Source organism: Lepidothrix coronata, unplaced genomic scaffold, assembly GCF_001604755.1.
Source record: "Lepidothrix coronata isolate B3197 unplaced genomic scaffold, Lepidothrix_coronata-1.0 Scaffold3, whole genome shotgun sequence".
Taxonomy (NCBI): Eukaryota; Metazoa; Chordata; class Aves; order Passeriformes; family Pipridae; genus Lepidothrix; species Lepidothrix coronata.
The window spans coordinates 2,760,930-2,785,571 of NW_016690183.1; the positions used below are offsets into that span (position 1 = coordinate 2,760,930).

Below are 24,642 nucleotides of genomic sequence, written 5' to 3' on the forward strand. Positions count from 1 at the left end.
GCGCACGCTGTGTCTCACCTAAAAAATCCACTGCGCAGGCTCGAAGGGTTAATGACCTTTCCCAAATCTTCGCTCGCGAAACTACATGATTTTTCCATTCCTTATCTGTTAAAAAAGCCAAAACAATAAAACTCCCAACAGCAAAAAATACCTTCATAAGTTAAAAAAGCATCTGTTTCAGTCTTCTAAATAGCTGCCTGAAAAAAAAAGCCAAGGTGTATTTAATCACAAGATCTTCCATGTGAAAAATAAGACATTCATACAGCTACCTTCTTTACCTCCTCCCAGAAAAACAAAGGTAGATGTGTTACAATACAGATACATATAACTTTTTAAGAAGTGAATGATGGACTGGGAAAAAATACTAGCACGTTTCAGAAAACCATGGCAACAACCCTGGTTTATCAATTAATTGGTGAATATTTTACCAACTACCCAAATAGTTGTTGAATGACTGCCTGCAACTGACTGTGACTCTGGAAGGGAAAGAAAACACACCTCTCCATGCTGAAGACAGAGTCCTCAGTGTTGTGTCATGCTTTGATGAGCTCTTCCCAGATCTGTAGTACATCTGCTACCTTGTGAAGTTTCTGAACAGAATTCCTGCGCAGTAAGAAATAAGTACATGGTTTTAAACGGAGGCAAACAACTTAATGAAAATACAATATGCAAAACAAGGCATACAAATACACATTCAATAGTATTATAGCATTAACTCAGTGAGGACACTAAATTCAACCACCAGGAAAGTAAAATAATCACAACTAATGTAGTAACTGTGGCTTACCAGAAGGAAATAGTCCATGTACAGTCGAGGACCCATTTCAACACAGTACTGGTGTTATTTTACAGGGGTAATCCCAGCCAAGGACACTATGAACTATATTGGGGAACCAGATGTCAAGTTACATGTAAAGACTACCCAACAGACCAGCTCTTCTGTGGTGCTAAAGAGTATGGTTTGTGACATGAAAGAAATGGCTCTTTTCTAAGACTAAGTTGAGTAATGTAAGATTAATATTTCCTTCTCTTATTCCTTGTTTCCTTATTCCTACAGGGCTAAGGAATTTACAGATTACATATGTACTTACTGTGGCTACTGTAAATACTCACTAGTCCTGACTGAATCTCTCCATGCAGGCATAATTCAATTAAGAAAATTTCAAGTTGAATTTCAGCTCAAATATATACCCTGTATGGAGACTTCAACAGATTTTGTCTCTTTTGAAGTGGACTTTTCCCATTCCATTAGTTTATTCATGAAACTGTTTCAACACATGGATAGATACTGGTATATTAACAGACAACTTCTTGCTTTGCTCTGTAACTCAATGTTCAAGACATAAAAAGAAAGTGAACATCGAATGGCTAATAATTTCTTGAGCCTTTGGTACAGCAGTTTCATTTAGCCTTATTTTTACAAGTGTGAAATAGAACTGGATGCTTTGTAAGAAGAGAGATTAATTTCAGGAAACACACTGCCTGATTCAAAGCTACCAATAAAAAGATTCCCTGGGGCATTTTAGAAGTTCTTGTAACCCAGTTTGAAGCCAGAACACAATCTGCAGCTATATATATGCAAATATTTCTGGTCTGTCCTGTCTTTTAGAAACCATCAGAACTTAAATAATTTTTGAATTTAACATACCCATTTTAATGTTTTAAAAAGCTGTGATAATGATGTCTATGAACAGATTTTTGTATATAGTCTTTCTGAGCCTGTGATTCCATAGTGAACTATTTTTCATAAATGATTACTATGTAAAAACATACCCTCCCTTTATGTTTAGTTTTAACAGCCTGCTTTAATTTTTTGAGCATGTTTTTCTTCAATATTTCAGTGAGTCATAGATAAAATTATTAATTAACTTTCCTTACATTTGACCTTTGAGGAAAAAAAGTCCTACAGGTTCCTTTCTGAGGCACTGTGTGATATTAAAATACCATTCTTACTATAAGTTGTACTCTAATTAAACAAATGACCCAAATGGAAATGAAAAATAGGGCACACAACCACTCCTTATTTTGCAGACTGCTCATTTAGACAAGTGCTCCATTGAAAACAGCAGGACTAATCAAGTGCACAAAACACATGAATGAGCGCTGTTAAAAGTGAACATTTACCACCTACAAGCTCTCAAATCTCTTGTGTGACTTGGCATGATTCCTCCTTCTGAATACCCCATAGAGTGACATAGAAAAGGGTTGTTCTGTCAATACTAACAGTTGGGAAGTAGTTTAAATCTCTTAAACCAAGCCATAGGCTTTCCGGGCTCGGTTCTATCAGGTGCAGCCACTTCCTGCCATGCTGCAGGAGGGCTGCAGTCACCAGGCAGGTGCTGGCTATGCTGCCTGCAGGGATCATGGAGGGAGTAAATAGGAATACAGAAGGTCCTGGAGCAATGACTCTGGGCTTGTCAACACAGAAATTCTCCAGATTGTCAAGGAGTATGAGATAATAATGTATGCCTGTGCTGAACCAGCTTGGCTCTTTGTGACAGAGGAGAGAAATGGCTGCTTGTAATGTTTCCTTTCCTGAACTTGCTCGCTGCAGTGCTGCTTTGCTTTTGTTCAGAATTTGTATACCAGAAGCAGTTAGAAATAGCTGTTGGCATATCAAACCAAATACTCACCTCAAGGTAACTTTAAAAAAATGTTGTTAGGAAACCTCCATTAAAAAATTAGAATCGTGGAACCATAGAATGGTTTGAGTTGGAAGGAAACATTAAAGATCAGCTAGTCCAGTCCCTGTGTTAGGGTGAGGTTCATCTTTCCCGAGTTTGCTCAAAACCCTGACCAGCCTGAGCTTGAATATTTCCAAAAATGAGGTATCCACAGCTTCTCTGGGAAACCTGTTCCACACTCATAGTAAGGAATTTCTTCCTTGCATCTAATCTCAGTCTACCTGTTTTAGTTTTAAACCATTCCCCCTTGCCCTATCAGTGCAGACCCAGGTAAAAAGTCCCTCTTTGGCTCTCTCATACACTCTTTTTAGGTGCTGGAAGGGTGCTATAAGGTGTCCTTGGAGCCTTCTGTTCTCTAGGCTGAACATTCACAACACTCTAACAGGTCCATGTCTTTCCTGTGCTGAAAACCCCAGAGCTGGACACAGTACTCCAGGTGGGCTCTCATGAGAGGGGCAGAATCACCTCCTTCTACCTGCTGGCCACACTTCATTTTATAGGATACATTTGGCATTTTGGGCTGCAAGCATACAGAGATGACTCATGTACAATATTTCATCCACCAGTACCTTCAAGCCTTCCTTTGCAGTGCCAGTCTCAACCTACTAATCCCTCCATCTGTATCTGTGTTTGGGATTGCCCCAACCCAGGTGCAGGACCTTGCATATGGCCTTGTTGAACTTAACAGGGTTCAAACAGGCCCGCCTCTCTAGCCTGTCAAGGTTCCTCTAATTGATTATTTTTCCCCCAGGATACAATTAGAATATTGACCTGCTGTTGCAATTTATGATCCCAATAACTTTGAGGCATTGGATCAGTTATTAGTAGTATTTTAATTATTGGGTTGGAACCAATTAGTGTGTGTGTATGTGGGGGGCAGGGCGAGGCCAGCAGCCTCACCGTAGTCTCAAAACTCACGTAGCTAGGCTGCAGCAAGGAACTCAAATAGAAAAGCTGTCAATCAAAAAGGGCAGCCTGGGAGCCCACCCACACCATGCCCCCTAGAGCCTCTGATTGGCTACACCACCCCTCATTCCCACCTCGGAGGCACTGAGTGGGCAGATAACCAGATGTCCAGCCTGGGAGGCGTGGCCACAGTAGCCAAAGCCCATAAATACAGGAGCACAGGGCTCTGTGTGGCTTTTTCCTCTGAGCACTTGTGATTTCATGTGTGGGACTGGATCTCCATAGGATTCTTTGGTGGTAGCTACTTACTCCTGTTTCTTCTGTTAATTGCTTTCTTTTTTTACTCTTTTTACTCTTTCTTTCTTCACTCTTTTCTTACTTAATATTTTGGGTAACTTAAAACCAGTGGGTTTGATTCTGCTAAGTTTTGTGGGTTGGCATGTGCTGGGTTGGTGCTTTGTGGAATGCTCTAACTTGGTTGTTTATCACCCCTTTTAAACCTACATCAAAACCCTTATTTTCTTCCTAAAATTAAAAGTGTCTCCTGGGAAAATGTGTGGAGTGTTCTTCTCTTTAGGTTCTGTCAAGAACCAAAGTCTCTGCAAAAGTTCGGTGGGCAAACTCTTGAAGTCTTAAATATAAAAGTAATACTCCCAGTATAACTTGAGGCTTTGGGACTGGAGTCTTACAATAAATAACTTGTCTGTCTAAAAACCAAAGTGATTTAAGTTTTTACCAGATTAGCCAAACTTTCTGTTTCTGTGAACTTACTGGTAAAGTCCTGGTATGATTGGTAAATCAGGGTTTTGGTTACTCAGACCATGGGATTTGCTTGGCCAAATCTGGTTTACTGGGGGTTGATGGGGTCCATCTGACAAAGAAGGGAAACACTGTCTCTGGTCAGGGAGTTGCCAGACTAGTTAAGGGGCCTTTAAACTAAATTTGTTGGGGAAAGGTACCTATCCATCCCAATCCTGCCAGTCAGATGCCAACACCTGTAATGGATGCCCAGAAAAGTGCCAAGGCATTCCAGATATTCCAGGGCCCAGTTCAGGTGCTTAAACACAAACACATGTAGGATAGGGAACAAATAAGAAGAACTAGGGACGTGTGTACACCTGTGTGGGTATGATATCATTGGCATCATGGAGACGTGGTGGGATGGTTCCTATGACTAGAGCATTGGAATGGGGGTTTTTAGGCTTTTTAGGGAAGACAGGCTAGAGACACGAGGACAGGGTGTAGCTATGTATGTCAATGACCTGCTGGAGAGTGTGGAACTCTGATGAGGAGCCAGCTGAGAGCTTGTGGGTAAAGAAGAAGGGGAGGGCAGGGGATGTTATAGTGGGGGTCTGCTATAGGCTACCTCATCAGGAGGATGGTGCAGATGAAGCCTTCTCTAGGCAGATAGGAGCAGCCTCTTGCTCTCAAGCCCCAGTCCTCATGGGGGATTTCCTGATATCTGTTGGAGGGACAACACAGCAAGACACAAGCAATCCCGGAGGTTCTTCCAAGTGTGTCAATGATTACTACCTTACACAAAAAGAGGTGCCATACTGACCTTGTGCTTACCAGAAGGGAAGGGCTGGTGGTAAATGTGGTCACTCAGCCAAGGCTGCCTTGGAGCACTGCAGGCTGGGGGAGTTTGAGATCCTCAGAGCAGTGAGGAGAGCACACAGCAAGCTCTCAGTCCTGGACTTCAAGAGAGCTTGGCCTCTTTAAGGATCTGTTTGGTAGAGTGCCATGGGCTAGAGCCCTAGAAGGCAGAGGAGCCCAAGAATGCTGGATAAATTTGAAGAATCACCTCCTCCAAGCTCAGGAGCATTGCATCCCAACAAGGAAGAAATTGGGCAAAAATGTTAGGAGACCTCTGTGGATGGATAAGGAGCTGCTGAGCAAGCTCAGCGAAAAAAGAAACTTCAGGAAGTGGAAATGAGGACAGGTAGCCTGGGAGGAATTGTTTGGGAAGCTAGGGACAAGGTTAAGGAAACAAAGACCCAGTTAGAATTGAGTCTGGCCAGGGATACTAAGGATAACAGGAAGGGCTTCTATAGATATGTTGTAAGCAAAAGAAGGGCTAGGGATAATGTGGGCTCTCTCCAGAAGGAAATGGGAGACCTGGCTGCCCTGGACAAAGAGTAGGTTGAGTTTCTCAACTACTTTTATGCTTCGTTCCTCAATGGCAAGTGCTCCAGCGATGCCATCCAAATCAGGAAAGAAAATGAAGGGACTAGGAAAATGAAGACTCTAAGCCCACTATAAGAGGGTTCAAGACCATCTAAGGAACATCAGTGTGCACAAGTCTATGGGACCCAATGAGATTCATCTACAGGTCCTGAGGGAGCTGGCAGAAAAAGTTGCTAATCCATTATCCATAATTTTTGAAAAATTGTGGCAGTCAGGTGAAGTCCCTGGTGAGTGGAAAAAGGGAAATATAACCCTCATTTTTAAAAAGGGGAAAGCCAAAGACCTGGGAATCTACAGACCATTCAGTCTTGCCTCTGTGCCTTGGAAGATCATGGAGCAGATTCTCCTGGAAACTATGCTAAGACACATGAAAAACAAAGAGATGATTAGTAGCAGCCAACATGGCTTTACAAAGCGGAAATCATGCCTGACAAATTTTATGACCTTCTGTGATGGGGCTACAGCACTGGTGGATGGGACAGAGCAACAGACGTCATCTACTTGGGACTTATGCAAAACATTTGACACTGTCTCCAAACTGGAGACATGGATTTGATGGATGGACCACTCAGTGGACAATGTACTGACTGGATGCCTGCATGTAAAGAGTTGTGGTCATGGGCTCATTGTCCACGTGGAAACCTGTGACGAGTGGTATCCATAAGGGGTCACTACTGGGGCTGATACTGCTCAACATCTTTGTCAGTGACATTGACAATGGGATCAAATGCACCCTCAGCAAATTTGATGACCGCACCAAGGTGTGTGGTACAATCAACACACCTTGGAGGGAAGGGATGCCATCCAGAGGGACCTTGACAGGCTTGAGAGGTGGGTTGATGTAAACCACATGAAGTTCAACAAAGCAAAGTGCAAGGTCCTACACCTGGGTCATGGCAATCCCAGGTACACCTGCAGGTTGGATGGGGAAGTGATTGAGAGCAGTCCTGCAGAGAGACTTGGGGATAGTGGTTGATGAAAAACTCAGCATGAGCTGGCAGCATTCGCCTGTAGCCCAGAAAGCCAACCACATCCTGGGCTGCATCAAAAGGAGCATAGCCAGAAGGTAGAGGGAAGTGATCCTCCTCCTCTACTCTGCCCTCATGACACCCCATCTGGAATAGTGCAAGGTATTCTGGTACCCACCCCCCCCCCCAAAATTAGAAGGGCATGGAACTGTTGGAGCAAGTCCAGCAAAGGACCATGAAGTTGGTAAGAGGACTGGAGCACTTTCCCTAGGAAGACAGGCTAAGAAAGTTGGGGCTGTTTGTCCTGAAGAAGATTGTGTGAAGACCTCATAGCAGTCTTCAGTATCTGAAGGAGGCCTACTAGGAAGTCAAGAAGGGACTCTTCATTAGGAACTCCAGTGATAGGACAAGGAGGGATGAGTACAAAGTGAAAGAGGGAGAAATTAAGGTAGATATTAGGAAGAAATTTTTTACTGTGAGGGTGGTGAGACAATGGAAGAGATTGCCCAGGGAGGTTGTGGATGCTCTGATCCTGTCAGTGTTTGAAGCCAAGTTGGATAAGGCTTTGAGCAACCCAGTCTAGTGGGAGGTGTCCCTGCCCTTGGCAAGGAGACTAAATGATCTTAAAAGTCCATTCCAACCCTTTAACATTCTATGATTCTTTAAGATTCTGTGACTGAAAACTACAGGACAAAAGCTGAATATTTCAAAGACCATGGGATTGCAGAGGTCTTGGTATAGCACACAGGCAAAGACAATGTTAGCTTATGTTCCCCTTGCTTAGTTGTGGGATGGAGGAATAGAAGCATTTCTGAGCCCCCGGGCAATGCGACACCACCAGACTCAGCACTGTAATAGCTACTTAGCCTTCCTAACTGGCACAGTCACATTGCCTGTTGTGAAGAGCAGTGCTTGAATCATGTGCAAGCTGTGTTGTTGAGGAAACAGAAGCAACCTTTGTCCTTTGTTTTCACTTTCCACTTTCGTTTCTCTTCGTTCTTTATTAGTTTCAGTTTAATTGAGATTAGTTTTTTTTTTTTTTTTTTGTTTTTCACCAGAGTGCCCCAGTGGCTTTGTTAATTCTGTGGAATTAAATTACTTAATTCTGTGGAATTAAAGCAGGGAGAGACATATCCCTGAATGGTCATTAAGAGAACCAATTGTTAATTGGTAGCTTTTTACTTATTGTTTCTATATATGCTAACATTTACCTTTTTTTAAAATAAAAATTACTTGACAATCCTTTTGTATACCATACCATTATGAGGAATCTTTCCTACATACATAAAGTAACTGTAGTTTACTCTAGTTTAATCATTTCTGAGGATGTGAACTTCCATGGCAATTACCGATTAAGTTACTGTGAGGCAAGACTACTTTTCCTTTGGATGAGGGCATCTACAGGAGTGATTAATGTGTTTTAACACTGATGTCACTACTGTAGTTGCTTTGTCTTAACTTTTCTAAGTATATTAGACATGGCCTAAATTTAAGGTCTTAGTATTTTTGTATGACTAATATATTCAAATCAAAGGAAAGGGAATTTCAGTGCCAATGTGGGAACTTAGACTTCAAATATATTTGAGCGTATTTGAAAATATGGTTTGGCCCTGGAAACACTTGAGGTATGTCACTGGAATTCTGGCACTGTATGTCTTATAATTTCTTTCTTTAGTACCATTATGAATTTCATGGCCATAACAAGAAATCAAATCTCTTTTCTGTTCTCACTCCCTGTGTCTGATTTTGCCACCTCCTGATAAAGGCCTTATGTGTCCTTTACATTCCAAAAAACTGAGCAGAACATAACAGGGGTGAAAAAGTTTATTACATCGTAAGGGTGATTTGACTTCATGTCACAGTTCAAGGTGCTTTTAGATGTTATACAATAAAGAGTAAGTGTGGGCACTGCCTCACAATACTGGTAGTCCAAGCAGTAAGAGAAGAGGCAACAGATGGACACAGATGGGTAAAGAAGTGCAAGAGATAACGCTGGTCAGTTAACTAGCTAAAAGAAAATGAAGCAGCTGTTGAGTTTCAGTGCTAATTTTTAGAATATCAGAGTGCTAATTTTCAGAGCCTTGTGTGTGGGAGAGGGTGTGAGACAATGGATTAATAATTTTTATCTTGGACCAACTCAAGTGTGTGTGTGTTTGGTGGGGCGGGAAGGGACAGGTTGAATTTTGTGGAAGTGAGGTAATGCCCTATCCCACAGCCCCAGCCTCTGTGAGTCTCCTGGGGCAGCCCTGAAGCAGCTGTCAGTCCCTGGACACTGAGAGCACTGCCCACACCACACCTTGGAGCCCCTGACTCAGTCCAGGATTGGCTGGCACATCAGAAGTCTCAGCTGGGGGCAGGTTGTGTGGCCACAACAGGACTAAAGCAAATGAAAGCAGCAACATGTACTCTCTGTGCTTGTTCAAACCCTGCCACCTGGACAGATGGAAGCTGGACTCTCACAGGACTCTGGTGGTAGCTATAATAAGCAATAATACTCTCTTTTTCTTCTTCTTCTCCTAATCTCCTTTCTTAATATTTTGGGTAACTTGGGACTGAATGGGCTGGATTTTCTTAAGCTGTATGGGTTAGCATGTGCTAAGTCAATGCTTTGTGGAATGCTTTCTTTTGGTTGATTGTTACCCTTTAAAGTTTTGCCAAGTTAAATTAAATTATAGAAGCAAGGTCTGAGTCAGGAGTGCCTTTTTTGTAACTTACTAGGAGAGTTGAGACTTGTCTATGGAGAATGGAAAACAGTAGACTTATTAGGCCTGCTTTTCTAATATTGCTGTTTTATCTAAAGAGTGAAGGTTTGCTGAGGTGAAGGGGAGTACATAATGCTTAATTCAACTTACAGTTTGTAAGTTAAGTTTTACACTATGTCAAGTGTATACCAAGGTCATGCATTGTGGGACTGTTTGTTAACATTTACGTAAATTGTTTGACATTTCTAGTCTGGGTGTTGGAGATAAATGCAGTGTGATCCCACAGTTGGCATTGTACCTCTGCCAACAGAAGGAGGAATCTAGAGCATTGAAAGAATCATGGCACCATACTCTCTCAAGCTTCTGGATTACACAAGAATTTTTATTCTCTCAATCACACTGGTACCCATGCTTCTTTCAGCTATCTCCCTTGATCAACACTGATGGGTAGGGATTGTTAAAGCAGATTAAGCTGTTGGACGTTAAAACCTTGCTAACGCTGATAGAAAGCTGGACATTTACATGAGCCAGTCAGCACAGTACAGAGAATACTGGCTTGACACTGGCTCCTCATAGGGAGCTACTGTAGGATCACATCATGGAGATACTGCACACAAGACTCCTGTCTTTCAGCACTTAGTAAACCTCATGCAAGGTTTATCTGTTTGGCTGTGGAACTCTAGCCATGCAAAGCTGTCTTTGAAACCAATCGAGCTGAGGAGATCCCAGCTGCAAAGAGGAGAAACTGTTCAGTGTACTCCTGGAGTCTCACTGGGGAGCTTACAAGTGAGGTGCTTTGCAGTATCTACACCAAATGGATATGCAGACATTGAAAGTGCCTGAGGGTTCTCTACAACAGTTGATAGCACCAGACTAATGCCTGAATATCTGAATCTTTGCTATTTTTGTTCCAACTAGCACTTTATTGGTAGCATTTCAGGGGTTATTGGAGTTTGTGCTCAGGGTCACATTCTTGCTATAGAAGAGTATAAGAATGTGAAGATGTCTTCTGTACTGATTTTTCTGTGTCTTTTTCCTTCTTTACAGCATTTTGTTTGCAGACATTGTGGGGTTTACTAGTTTGGCATCACAGTGTACTGCCCAAGAACTGGTGAAGCTGCTGAATGAGCTTTTTGGAAAATTTGATGAGTTAGCTACAGTGAGTACAAATTCTTATTTCAATTTAATGTATATTTCCTTCTGAAAAATGATGCATGAGTTACATATGTTAGAAATCTGTAGCAGACTGATTTAGCCCTGTGTGTCATGAATTTCTAAAGCTTCCATTTTTTATTAATGTTCTGGAAAGAAAACAGTCTATTTTAATTGTTTAGGAAAGAAATGTGCTATTTTTAAATATACTTTTCTTTCTCCTCCATGCAGTCCATCAGTGTTCTTTATTAATTTTGTTTGCACCAAAATAGAGAAAATATTTCAATATTTACATTTCTATCCTTCTTGGATAAAAGCCCAGAATAATGGAAAATATGAATATTGGCAGTTTGGCATAAAACTACTTTCTCTGATAGTAGGAAGCTAGAGAGTAAAATTTGTTCTTCACAGAGAGCACTTCTTGCCACAGAAATGACAGTAGCTTTTCAGAGACTATTGTAGGCAAAATGGGATCCATATCATAACTGATGCTTATGTTTTGGTTGCTGCACTTACATTGTGCTAGATTTCCCAAGGAAGAGAAAATGAGAGAAATGTTCCTTGCCTATAACTCAAAGCAGCCTAATTTGACAAGAACAATTTGACAAAAAATTAGAGGAATAGATGTGCCAGAAAGTCACACATCTTGTTTCAAATTACATTTAACAAGACGCTGAAAATGTGCTTTCCCCTTGAAAAAAGCAGAACTTCATCAAATCTATCTTATCTGCCAGCCATGTCCATAGAGCCTTCATTGCTGAGAAGTGTCACTTCCACATAAATTATGCTCCTCCACTATCTAGCTATTTTGTCTTCAAACTCTGTACAGCAGCCTAGAGAACATATTTCTTTAGGCCCTCAACATAAACAGCATCCACATTTTTTCAGTCCAAACTCACTTCTCCTTGATGCAGTCTTCCACAGGAGAGATCTAAAGCATGTGGACATTTTACATCCATATCTTACTCTTGATAAACAGCTCCCAATATACCAAGGAGGAAGAAATCTTCTGCTCCACAAGATGCCAGGGTTGAGGAAGAACTATTCTTACTTAAATGGATTATCATTTGATTGAGTGCTATGTCCTGATGTGCACTAAGTGTTCAAGTCATAACAGAAAGAAACTGTGTGTTCCCTTTTCCCAGGTTAAGTAGAAGATTAACTTAGATGCTGAGTAGAGATGCAATGAAAGTATAGGGTTTTTTGATATGAATTTATACATACTCATAAGCCTTTGTGTAATCAATTGAATACTGGAACTACTGGCAGTGTCTCATAGAGACCACAGGTCCCCAGCCCAGAGTGCTTCATAGATGGATATTGTAGAAGTAAAATGGACTTCCATGTGGATAGTCATTGGTAAGAGCTTAAATGGCTTAAGAAGTTCAGATAGGCTCCTTACTTTAATTTCATTTTAATTTCATAAGTGAATTTCATCCTTCAAATGTCAACCAGACATCTAACAAGCTCTTTTAAAACTTATAATGCTGTCGTTCATGGAGTCTTCATAGACATGAAACACATGGCAGTGTAATACCATGGAAGTACTGTGACACAACACTAGATTTCATATGTGCACACAGAAATGCATAAACCTATGACATGTGCAGCATGGCACTGAAGCCAGGGATATGGCTACCCTACCATGCTTGCTTCCTTAGCAGTGGCCATGTGCTACCAGCTAGAGGCGTCACTGACACCTGAAGACAGGGTACCAGGCAGATGCCAGCTTTTGGTGTGAGGTCAATTGTTGGTCAGGGAAGAAGCAGTTCAGAGTTAGCAGAGGAGCTAAAAAACCTTAGATTATCTGTTCAGCCTCCAAGGATTCTTTTTCCAAATTTTAAAATAGATCCCATGGTTTCTTTCAGCTGTGTGAGGAAGATTTGCTATTTAGTTGTACTTCTGGCTCAGATTGTGCTGTATTGAGGTGTGATTAAGGAGAGAATGTACAAGTTTTCCTTAGTGCCTTGTGATGTGATTAAGGGAGACTTGTAATTGTGTCTCCTGCAGTCAGAGAAATGTGCTGAGAAGTGCAATTTTTCAGAAGGATTCTGATCTCCTGGTTAAAGCAGCTTCTAGATATTCATTATTAGGTCAAAACAGAGGACTGGGCTGATTTTTACAACTATGCTGTGCTTTAGTATTCAGGATGATTAAGGAGGAAACTGTAGGGACTTCAAAGAGAAGTGTAACAGTGATAGATATGCTCACTGTTGCTACTAAAGTGCGATCTGTGAGTGTGCAGGCTGTGTGGTGCTGTTTCTTGGGAAGCAATGTCAGCTAGAAGGGGCAGTTTCTGACAACCTTTGTTAAAACAATTGCCCTGTCTTAAAAATGTAATGCTTGAAAAGAATCCCTGTCACCACTGTGGGAAGTGTAATAAGTGTAAGGCAGCATATATTGGCTGGGAGCTTCGTTAAGAGTCTTGGCACATTGATATGTTGTAGGAATAGTGAGTCTTTGCTTTTTGACAGTATAGTTCTGCTAAAGTTTGTCCTTCTGACATTTAGAAACTGGTTTATGCTTTATATCATTAGTTATTTCTCTCTTTCTATATGTTGTCTTTTTGGGGTTTTTTTGGTCAGGCATATAGTTTTCCTGTCTTTGAAATGCTGCATCTTATTTTTTTTTAAATCACAACAGCGACAAATATAGTTACAGCTCATGAAAGGGAGTTCTGAAGGCAAACCGTAGGTTTCAATGTATTGTCATTCAATTCCTTTGAAAGCATCCTTGTGCATTCTGTAAATAGAGAGGGGAAAAAAATTCCTGATCTTACTCCCTACTAGAACTGATATGTACTTTTATCATGTCCTTTCACTTCATTCACCTCGAGAGAAAATGTTTTTTAAACACTTATCTTGCATAGTACATTTTACCTTGTAAATCACTGAGTCTTTGAACTGTGCTAGAGAAGAGATGGTCAGAACACAGTACTTAAAATCACAGAATTATAGAATATCTTGAGTTGGAAGGGACCCATAAGGATCATCAAGTCAAAACCCCTGCTCCTTGCAGTATTACCTAAAACTAAACCATACAACTAATAGCATTGTCCATATGGTCCCTGAAAATTATGGCATGATTTCTGTTTTCACAATAGCACAGTTTGGTTTCTTAAAGAAACAATCTTAGATAATCATGTTTTATATAGGATTTTGTGGTCTCCTCAATAACTTTTGAGTCCTAGGGTCAACTTCACGCACTTTGAAGAAAGGAATGTGAGTCTCAAAAATATAAAGCTCAACAAAAATGAATGTCAATACTAGTATCCTTGCAGGAGTGCAACTTCATCCTAGTCAGACATTAGAGAATCCATGTGAGGAGGCGCTGTTATGAATGCCTTGGGATTCATTTATATGTCTGGTTACTGAAGTCTTGTGATGTCTTTAGGCACCCTGCTTTGAGCATTTTAGATAAGTCTGGCCATGCAAGGGTTCCCTTGAGACTGTGGGACTGTACATAACAACAACAAACTACCTTCCTGAACAAACACAGTGGGTGAAGTTTCTGGTAAGGCCCATGACTAGTTCAAATAGAAAGAACTATTTTGTATTGATTTCTATTTTATTTTATATGCTGTTCAGGGTTAGTTTACTTACTTCTGGCAGTTACTTTGAAGTTTTTTTGTTTCTTCCCACTAAACAAGGGTAGCTTTGTGAAATCTCAGATTTCGTCCTGCTGATAGTCATTCTGTATTACATATTATCAATAAATGCTTCAAGTAACTGATCTTTGTATGAGGTCTTCAGATGCCTTGCAATCAACCTTTGATACTATAACTCGCTTTCAGTTTGTCATTCTTTAGCTTGTAAGAGTGACACATTTTAATCAGATATAATCATTTGCATTATGCTGGTTTTATGTTCCCAGGGAATTTCTGGACAGATGACACTTAGAGTGAGTGCCTTGTTAATTTAATGTGCTGCATATGTCACTGCATTTTCTCTTTATGCTTTAACCGTGGATTTACTGTGAACAAGGGAGATTCTCAGGGCTGCAGTTACGCAAGTAACGTCACGTAGAACTGCACATGCCCCTGCTTGGGAACTCTCATGGTCAAAGCTCTACTATGTTGCGATACAGTTTAGACATGCCCAAAATATTTTACTTGTAATAAATCATCTTAATAGAAAAGAGGAGGCATTTATTCAGCACTCTGTGTTGTAATCAAATAGGTTTGATTTTTAGACATATTTTTATTTTATTTAATTGCTCTTTTCTATGTTAGATTCTTCTCATTTACATCCTTCATCTAGTCTACATGGAGAATTAATTATTTATGTTTACACATTCAGTTATTTCCCTTTCAACTTCCATGTTACTGCATCTTGGACTTCTAAGACTTTTAATTTACGAGTGGACAAGGATAAATGAATTTCAGGTGCTTTTCAAAAGATATCACTAGAAGAGGATATTGATATTCTGAATGAAAGATCTTGCTTTGTGTCACTTTTGGCATCTCATCTATTAGGTGGACTGACACACACCACTTCCTTGTTTTTTCCACTTACGGTTATGTATACCTTGAGGTTTTGTCAGTATTTGTAGGCTGAGTCTATTTTTATTTTTTTTCCATTTTAATTTAGTATCCTTCCCTGATTGCCTTCTTAGCATTTAACAATTTTTACTTTACATATTTCAGTGTTACTGAAGTGGCCTTTTGTCCCTCTTCAGGCTTAAAGATACTGAACTAAAAAACATCGTTTCTGAGAGCCTTAGGCAAAGAGTCAGTAAGTGATATTTTTAGTCATCTTGTGTGTTTTTTAACTGTGTCAAGAACAGTCAGTTCTTTGCTGAGCCTTGAACTAGCTTTTCTGAGAAGCAGTCACTCTAAGAAATTGCTTCTATTGCATCTATAGAATGCTTTTAATTTTTATTAAGATAATTACGATGTATATTTAAAATATAAAATGAACAAAGTTTTGTGGGCTGGCTTAGATGGGAAAGTTAGTCCTGGAAAGCATAGGTATAAACATACAGCGTGTAACCCTTCTTTGTGGAAATTGGTGTACACTTGTGTGGAAGATATATATAAAGGCTAATTTTAAGGAGAGTCAGCAGAGACACAGGATTGCACTGAGGCAGATCATCGACATAAGCTTGAATCCAGTTCTAAACAGCCATCTGGAGAGCTCTCTTAGAGAGACCTAAGAAAGTAAACTTTTTTAAATTAAAGTTGTCTTAATGAACAGACCTGTGACTCTATAGGATCTTGAACTAATGATGTATGCATGATGTGAAGCTAAAAAGTGTCTGGGGGATAGTTTTCCAGGGAGAAAATTAACATCACATGCTTCAAGTATTGTAGGAACATATAAATGGGCAAGTAGCACAGAGATTAGATCTTGCCTATTATACGGTATGTTTTAGGTAAGAGGATACTATGCTTGGTATGCTAATTCTTTGTCACAATTTGTGTCATAATTTGTATGCTTGTAGTAAATTACCAAATTCTTCCTGAGTTTGTATGCTGCAAATCTGAGGTTTGCATCTTTGTATATGACTGTATTGGATTATTCCAATCAGCTTCAGATGCTTGAAGTGTGGGCATTGTACTGAAACTGATTATTTTGACTACGCAGTTAGCATAGGGAAAGATATTTCTGGAATCTGGAAAACTAACCATTTCTTGAAATTTAGAGCTCAATTTTTCAGCAGTTTATATTGTATTTGCTTTAGGCTTGGTTCTCTTGGGATATATCTCTTCATAAAAAGACAGAATCTAAAAGGATACTTAATAAAAGCTAGGAAGGAGACAATCATGCATGTCGGTCATGATGATTGTGTAAAATATTCTTGGTAAAATCCTTTTTCATTTCTAAGTAAATTAACATATATGACTGTTTCATATGTGTCTCATTCTTCAGGACTAAAAACATTTAACATTCTAGTTTTGTAAAATTACCCTCCATATGGAGGAATTTATTGTGAGAGTGGGAATGCACAGAAAAGTTAGGCCGAGAAACCAGTAGGTTATTGCAGGTCAGCATATTAAATTGCCAATAAAATTGAGGGAAAGCATTTGAAACAAAATGTTGTCCTTTTTATAGCTATCCTGAATATTTCTACATTTGTTTATGAATTACATGGCTCCCATGATGGTAGGTAATTTGTAATGATTTCACAAATGCATTACTAAATTACAAGCTTATGGATGCTCATCTGAAGATAGCCTGCTTCCCTCAATCAGAGCTTATCAAGTCATTTTCTGTGGCACCTCCTGTACTGTAACCAAATTTGTTTTCCTTTCCTATTTTCTACTGCTCTGCAGAAGCTCTTCTTGTTAAGTCTATACTAACTCTTACTGTAGTAAGTATGTCTCCATTACTCTGCTAAATTGAACTATGGAGTATTGCATTTAGCTCATTCTCAAGGTTCTTTATGCTGGGACTAGCAGATGTGCAAGAACTAATGTGAGTTGATAAAGCTACTATTTGCAGGATTTATTCCATTAAAAGGTTATGGAAATAGTTGTTTCAATTTTTAAACCCACAGTTCAAAACCTGGGTAAAAAAATGGTAAAATGTGTTTGTAGTAATTGACAGGGTTCAGTGAAATTTTCTAATGGGCTGGACAATTTTCATAAGTGTATTAGCAGTATTGGCACACTGCAATGTAATTGAGCTGGTGGTAATTTCCATGTCACTTCATTATACTTAGAAGTTGATTACAAAGCTTATCTAAGGTGGCTTCAATAATCTCTCACATGTTGTGGCCCACATCCAACATAGTTACTAAAATAGATTTGGATGCTACATGTAGAAACCATATTGGTAAATCTTTTTTGTTTTACTGAAAAAAACCCTCCGATTTGATAAGGGAAATTATTGTTTGTCATTAATGAAAGTTGGAGATGGTATGAATAAACTCTGCATTCAGCTCTGGGGCCCCCAGCACAAGAGAGATCTGGACCTGTTAGCATGGGTCCAGAAGAGAGTAACAAAAATGATCAGAGGGCTAGAAAATCTCTCCTGTGAAAAAAAGACTGAGAGGGTTGCTATTCAGCCTGGAGAAGTGAAGGCTCCAGGGATATCTCATTACGGCCTTTCAATATGTAAAAGGGGGCTTATAAAGACTTTATCAGCATCTCTAGGACAAAGGGACAAAAAGAGTTTAATCTGAAAGAGTACATTTAGATGGTATATAAGGAGGAAACTCTTTATGATTAGAGTGGTGAGAACTGGCACAGGTTGCCCAGAGAAGCTGCGGATGCCTGATCTGTTGAAGTGTTCAAGGCCAGGTTGCATGGGGCTCTGAGCAACCTGGTTTAGTGGAAGGTGTCACTGTCCATGACAGCTGGAACTAAAAGATCTTTAAAGATTCAGTGATTCTATGATTTTCATAGAATTGGTTTTTAGAAGTTAGCCTAAGTAGGCTCACTTTTCATTGTCACAGAAAGAGGGTCCTTTGAAAGGGAGCCTGAAAGTAGAGCTTTAATGAGCATTTTGCATGTGAATCTAAACCCATGTTTTCATCTTTTTCTGCACTTAGCTTTATCTTTTAGAATACTGCTACAGTTTAAAAGACTTTCACTTGGTTGTCCTTTCCATGGAATTATTTTAGTTTTGTTTTTTTGCTAAAGCTCTTTGATGCACAGAACAGTTACAGAGCTGAAGGGAAAAATAGAAAGGTTTTCTTAATGTTTTGTTTAATTTTATAAGGAAATTAAGTAAAAAAGTGTAAATCTCAAAAATTTAAAGTGTTCCCTTAAAAAGAATCTCTTCTTGCCATCATGCACTGAACTTAATAACTTGGTATGGTATTGCTTAGTTACACTGTACAGCCTTCCAGCTAACACCATCCAATTCATTGCCTTTTCTTCTATGACCCTGAAGGAGGTGATTTGTCCTTCACCATTTCCTTAGCAGCAGAACACTGTACTTTGTCCTTCCAAAGGCACTTGGATTAGTGACCATACCTTTGCATAAAGGAAGGAGTAGTAATGCCAGGAAAAGGTTTTAACACCCATATATCTTCTACTGGTCTGTATTCAAATCTTTTGAAAGAGGGGCTCAAAACTGGTGTCTGGCCCATGTCTGTGAGGCTGAGCCACCTTGGTTAGTATATCAGTACTCCAGAGAATGAATAAAAAAATTTGCACTTATGCCATATGTTTATATATGCAAGAGGGTGTAAGTAAATTTGTGGAACTGTGTGTCTGCATGTTGTACGTGCAAACGTGCACGTATGTATGGATGGATTGATATATTTATACAGTATGATGGTCAAAATATAGGTTTTTATGGTTCTGCTCCAATCTAATGAAAACTATAACAAAATTGAATAGATACATAATTTCATATTCAGAGGATGTAGGAAAAAATATGATTCTTTCTGTAAGTGTCTTTTACATCTCTATACACATCTGTAGTATATGACAACTTTCTATAGTGACTCAAAGCTTTCTGATCCAACTTTCCATTGAGATTAATGGCACTTTGGGATAAAGTGCTATAAATGTTAAATTTTGCTGCACATGCTATATACAGAGAAAATAAGTTGCAGTGGTAACAGTGGCGAATTCTATCTTGTCCTCTCTCAAGACTTCTTTGGAAGCAGAATGAAGTTCTAGGTTTGTGGAGAGATATAAGCAGCGAATGCAATTCATTATTCTTTTACATCTTTGGGAAGTTTTAGAGGTGCTTTGCATTTTTTCCCCCAATAGTAATTTCACACAGTAATAACAAAGAAAGGACTGTTACTATGATGTGGTTAGCCTGGATTATTGAATTGTGGCTTGATTTCCTGAGGAAAAGAGGAACAGCTTGTAAAAACGAGTGTAGTTCCCCTGAAACACATAATGCCATGCCAACTAATATTTCATACAATCTCTCTCTTCTAGAGAACATCTGACTGTCTGCTTATGCTTATGTGTTTTGCTGGGAGAAGTCCGACAGCTTCTTTGCTATTTCTTTGAGACAACCTATATATATATACACATATATATATATAAAACCTTTTTACAAACTGTAAAACCTTTGCCCTTTTTATTAAAAAATAACCGTATCCTGAGTATACAAAACAACATTTGACTTCTATGGTACAAGAATGTAGAGTAATGGTCTGAATTCTCAATATTTCAGTCTAAGTTGACAGACTTCATTCTTTCTGCAAAATGCATTAAATAAAGAACTGCAACAACAGCAAAACCCCAGTTGTTTGAAACAGAAGCCCCCCTCCTTTGTTCTACCTAGCAGATGGATAGAATGAACTGCTTTACAAAGTGCTTGTCTGAAAGTATAAAGAAAGCTCTTAGCAACTTTGAAGTATCCTCCACTTTCCAAGCTGGGCTTCTGCTACACACTGGCAAATCCTATGACTGAAGTAGTGCTGGAGGGATTTCTCCAGATCCACTTGGAAACGTCTTAGTAAGGCACCGCAGGTGGGCGAGCTGCCTGGCTAACACAATGCTAGCAATCTCTAGTACTTTCTAGCATGTGCATAAAACCAAATTATCAGTTGTTTCTAAACAGACATTGCTTCTATCAATTGTAACTAGAATTTGTAACTGAATACTTAAATTCTACACCATCACAAATGTGAAAAATATTGATGAGTCAGGAGCATCTTTGGAAGTTGCTGAGGGAGCAAAATGACAGAGAAGGGGTTTGTTTTATTAATTTGCTTATCAATCCTTAAAAAGATTGCTTTTACAAAGCTGTACTGTGACTCCTTCCTGGAAGTCTCCCTTACAAAAAAAAAGAAAACAAACAATTTTTCCAGAGATTACTGTATATTAACTGACTATTAAAAATCAGGACAGTGAGGATAACATCTGATAAGGAACAAGCAGAGTGGTTGTTTAGCCATATGTCTTCCATCAAAATAAATATCTTTCAAGAAAATACTGTAGCAATTATTTTCTTTTATTTCTCTCCTGCACAAATAATAAATTGACTTGGAAAAGTGGTAATGGATTAAGCTCTGTTTTTTTGTTTGTTTTTTTTTTTTTCTTAAACTGCCTACCAGGCTTTTACCAAGTTGTTAGAAATGAGCCATGTGGGAGATAGACACCATTAGGAGAAATCACTGATTGATTAACACGTATGTATTGTTCACCCCAGGTTACTGAAATGGTTTTTACGAATAGCTTTCCTATGGGTCAAATAGAAATTGCCTGGCCACAAATCATGCATACCAAATGTGAAGATGAAAAGGGCCTTATAGAGGATTTTAAAGTGTGGACCAAAATTGAATTTATTTTGGAAGGCAGGCTTCAGCTTTAACTACTGAGTACCCTCTACTGATTCAAGATTTGCCCCCCCCCCAAAAAAGGCTTATTTTGACAGTATAAATTAGTGCTATCTAGTAAAAAACTTTTTAGTTTCTATTAAAAAACATAGTGATTTCTGTCCAAAAAACTTTAATTAGAAGGACTATTCTAATTGTGTCAAGATAGATTTTGAGATCTGCGTATTACTTTGTGTGCATCAGTAATTATTTTACTTATATAATACCATTCAGCCAAGGATCTCAAAAAAATCTGTGAAAAATTGTTGAAGCACTTTTTAACTGTAGGCTGTGGAAATACTCTTAAGGCCCTGGTGATAATCCTTTTAAAATATGCTTGTATTCATTGAAATATGTATTAGCAATGATAATTAGGGTTATATTTAAAATCCTACTGTACAGCAGAAGAAATGTTAAGTAGTCACTATTGGAAAAGCCTTTTCTACTATTTAAGCATACCCATAAACACAGCTCTCTTCTTTGATTTGAGATCTGAATTTGTTGCCTAATTTATAAAAAGAAGTAGAGAAACCAATTGTCCCAAACAGTGGTAGTATGACTTCTTCCATGTGTAAACAGAGGTAATTCACATTATATAGTATTTGTTCAATACTCCATACCATTACAACAAAGAGAGATGTGAATGCCTGCTGCAGGAAGAGTGTGTAATAATGAGCCCCAAATGCTGGTATACATGGTGACATGTCAGAGAGGAAAAGAATACTGTATGCATAACCATTGCTTCTGAGCTGGAGTATGGGTAATGATGTGGAGAGTGTGGTTAACTCAGAAAGGCTTTAATTCTTGTAGGCAGGAAACCAGATGAGAATATGTGCCTGTATGAGAAACTGAACAAGTATAATTCTATGATTAGGTATTTTTTTTCCAGAAATTTTAAATTCCGTTATCACCACCGCTCTTTTTTTTCCCCTTTCTATGTTGCTGAAGTCAAGCCTGTATAGAACACTGCTGGGGAAGGCATCAAATTTCTTTTGATCCCCTTCCATCATATTCATTATAGTTAATTTTGCATGGTGCTTACTGGCATAGTCCCAGCTGTGTAAGTGGGATTTATTTAATAAGTTTATTTACTTTTCTGTGCCGAAGTCTAAATGGGTAGAAGTTGCTAGTTACAAAAGAAATCATCTCTTCGTGTCTCCTCATAATTTATTAGTTAAAGGTACTGCTTTCTTAAAGGCATTTTGTTATGTGCTCTCTGTTTAGAAATGAACTTTCTGCTCAGACTGATGTGGCAATCATCACATGTCATGATTGGTTTTTTAAAATGGGAGAGATTTAGCCAAGATATCTTTGGCTGTAGAAATTAAATTTCATGCAAACATGAGATAAATTTAATGGTAATGCAAAGTGACTGTACCTTCTGATCTGCAAGTCTGTCATACTAATCATAGTGTATTGTAAATTGTGATTTATGAATAGGTACTGTACAAATGTGTGTACCTTTACAGATAAATACATAATCTTTCCTGTTAAATTTGTACTGAATTTGAAACAAAAGCCTCCCAGAGTGCAAACATTTCAGTAGTGCTTTGGTTTCTGTCCTTTGGTTTGGGTTCATAGAGAAATGAATTCTCATTGCAAATCTTGAATTCATACTGACCCAGCATGTGGGCAAGGCAATAATATTTGTTCAGAACTATGATTTTAAGCAGTGTTAGCCCCCATGTGTGTTGAACAATGCAGGGATGATGATGTCCAGTATATATGCGTCTATTTATAAATAAATAAACAATATGTATATGTCAGCTGTTGGGTACAGGGAACCCAGATTTCATGAACTGCCAATTACTTCATTTGACCACAAAAAGATTCCCTGAATGATTGCATAGTATTAGAGAAGATATTACCCTGTTAATATTGGAATATTTATATGAACAGTAAAACTTTTCCCATTCTGTTTTTATGAAAGGAAAATCATTGCAGAAGAATAAAAATCCTAGGGGACTGTTACTACTGTGTATCAGGATTGACCCAGCCCAAAACAGATCATGCCCATTGCTGTGTTGAAATGGGACTGGATATGATTGACACCATCACGTAAGTACCATGCATGGTGAATCCAGACAGGAGTGCAGCAACAACTTCTATGTGGCGTTCAGGAAGTGTGTTATTAGAAAAACAGCAGTTTCTGCTAGCGCTGCCCACCTGGCAATTCACACTGTTGCATTCAGGTCACAGGATACTGATTTTAGGGAGGGTCATTCTAGACATTGATTTTCCACTCCATTTAATGACTGTAAGGAGGAAATGCAAAAGGATGAGTATGTAGAGGCACATACACATACTGATCAGGTGGCAGAAAGATACTGGGAAATAACAAAATATGCCTATTTCTAATTGCCACAAAGAAAGGAGTAAAATTTCTTGTTTTGCAGTGATAAACATAGCTGATTTTGCACACCAGTATGTAAACTCGAAACCAGTCCTGACGTATGCTTGTTGTATATGTGTTTGTAGTCTCAAAAACTTAGCTTGCTGATATCTCCTTTTTGTATGTTGTGTTTAAACCTTTCATTTATTCTGCTTTTCAGAAATATAACGTGAAATTCACTTTGCTGCTCAGAAGACTTTTTTTATGGTTGAGAGCTCTGCATTGATCATTATTTTGCCAAGGCAAAAAATATGAATGTTAGAGAACTGTGAATAAGCTTTTAGTGAGAGCTGGAGATCTATTTCATTGCACAGGAGGGAAAGGATAAAGATGGAAATTTTCTTCACTACTGTATTGCTCTGTGTTTGTGGGCATTTGTGTGTATGTGCTTTATAGGGAGGCTATAGGATGGAGTGCACATCTGTATTAATTTCTGTGTATAATTAAATACTGTTCAGCACAGTGCTACTATGTTAGAAATGAGCTCGTACAGGTGTTTCACATCAGGAGCCTTAGCTTAGTTCTGCACTGGAAAGTGTTTGACCACTGTTGAAATTAGCCAGGTATTTTTGCTCTCTTTTGTCATCTGGACTGCTGGGAATGTGGAGTTGGCTCAAGGTTCTTCTTCCCCTCACTTAATCCCTGAGCTTTTCCTTTGTACACAGAAAGAATCTACCTTCTCTGTGAAGGTGAACAGAACATAGTGTAATCTCAAAAAAAAAAATAAAAATTAAATAATGAAAAAATAAAATAAGCAATCATAAAGCTTATGAATTCAAATTATGCAATTTTTATTTGGGACATTTTATCTTCTTTCTTAAACTTTTCTGGATTCATTGATGTATCTTTGCAGAGGGCTCGAAAGCCTACAAAAAAGGAAGAAGTACTTAAAGCAATCAAAGGCTATTTCTCATTTCTAGCTCAATCCATGTGTTTCTATTATAATATCAAGAAGACTACCAGCTGGTATCCAACTCTGGATGAAAGGGGGAAGTTAAAAAAAAAAAAAGTGACTTTGCATCTCATGGGACTGATAAACAAAAGCTAATAATCAAACCAATAGAAAATAAAATGTTGCATTCCTACTTCAGTCAGAAGCTCCTCACTTGTCCTTTTCATTTGGTAAACATATTATAAAAATACCTCTCAGTGTGAAGTGTTGCGTAAATGAATCCATATTCTCCCTCATTCAATGAAAGTTCATCATGTTTGTAAACATTGTAAAATTGGTAAAATACTTTGTAATCTATGAATCTATAATTTATGGTAGTCTATGATACTATAAAATCCCAAAAGAATATGTGTATTCTTTCAGCAGTATATGGATACTTGTATGACTTTCAGAAGCCTTATAAGATACGTACCACCAAGATGTAGGTTTTTTCTGTGAAATCAAAGAATAGAAACTTCTGGTTCCT

General features: G+C 38.7%; 1 protein-coding gene across 3 annotated transcripts in view; it reads left to right on the plus strand.

The window, feature by feature from the left end:
* The window catches only part of ADCY1 (adenylate cyclase 1), a 166,231-nt gene that overhangs the window by 77,600 nt on the left and 63,989 nt on the right, over positions 1-24,642 (plus strand). For all 3 annotated transcript variants that reach the window (XR_001876164.1, XM_017823085.1, XM_017823098.1), the window contains exons 4-5: positions 10,495-10,606; positions 22,763-22,890. Coding sequence is in view for 2 of the 3 variants with exons in the window: in XM_017823085.1 (XP_017678574.1) it covers positions 10,495-10,606; positions 22,763-22,890 (240 nt within the window). In the remaining variant the exon portion in view is untranslated. The remainder of the gene's footprint in view (positions 1-10,494; positions 10,607-22,762; positions 22,891-24,642) is intronic.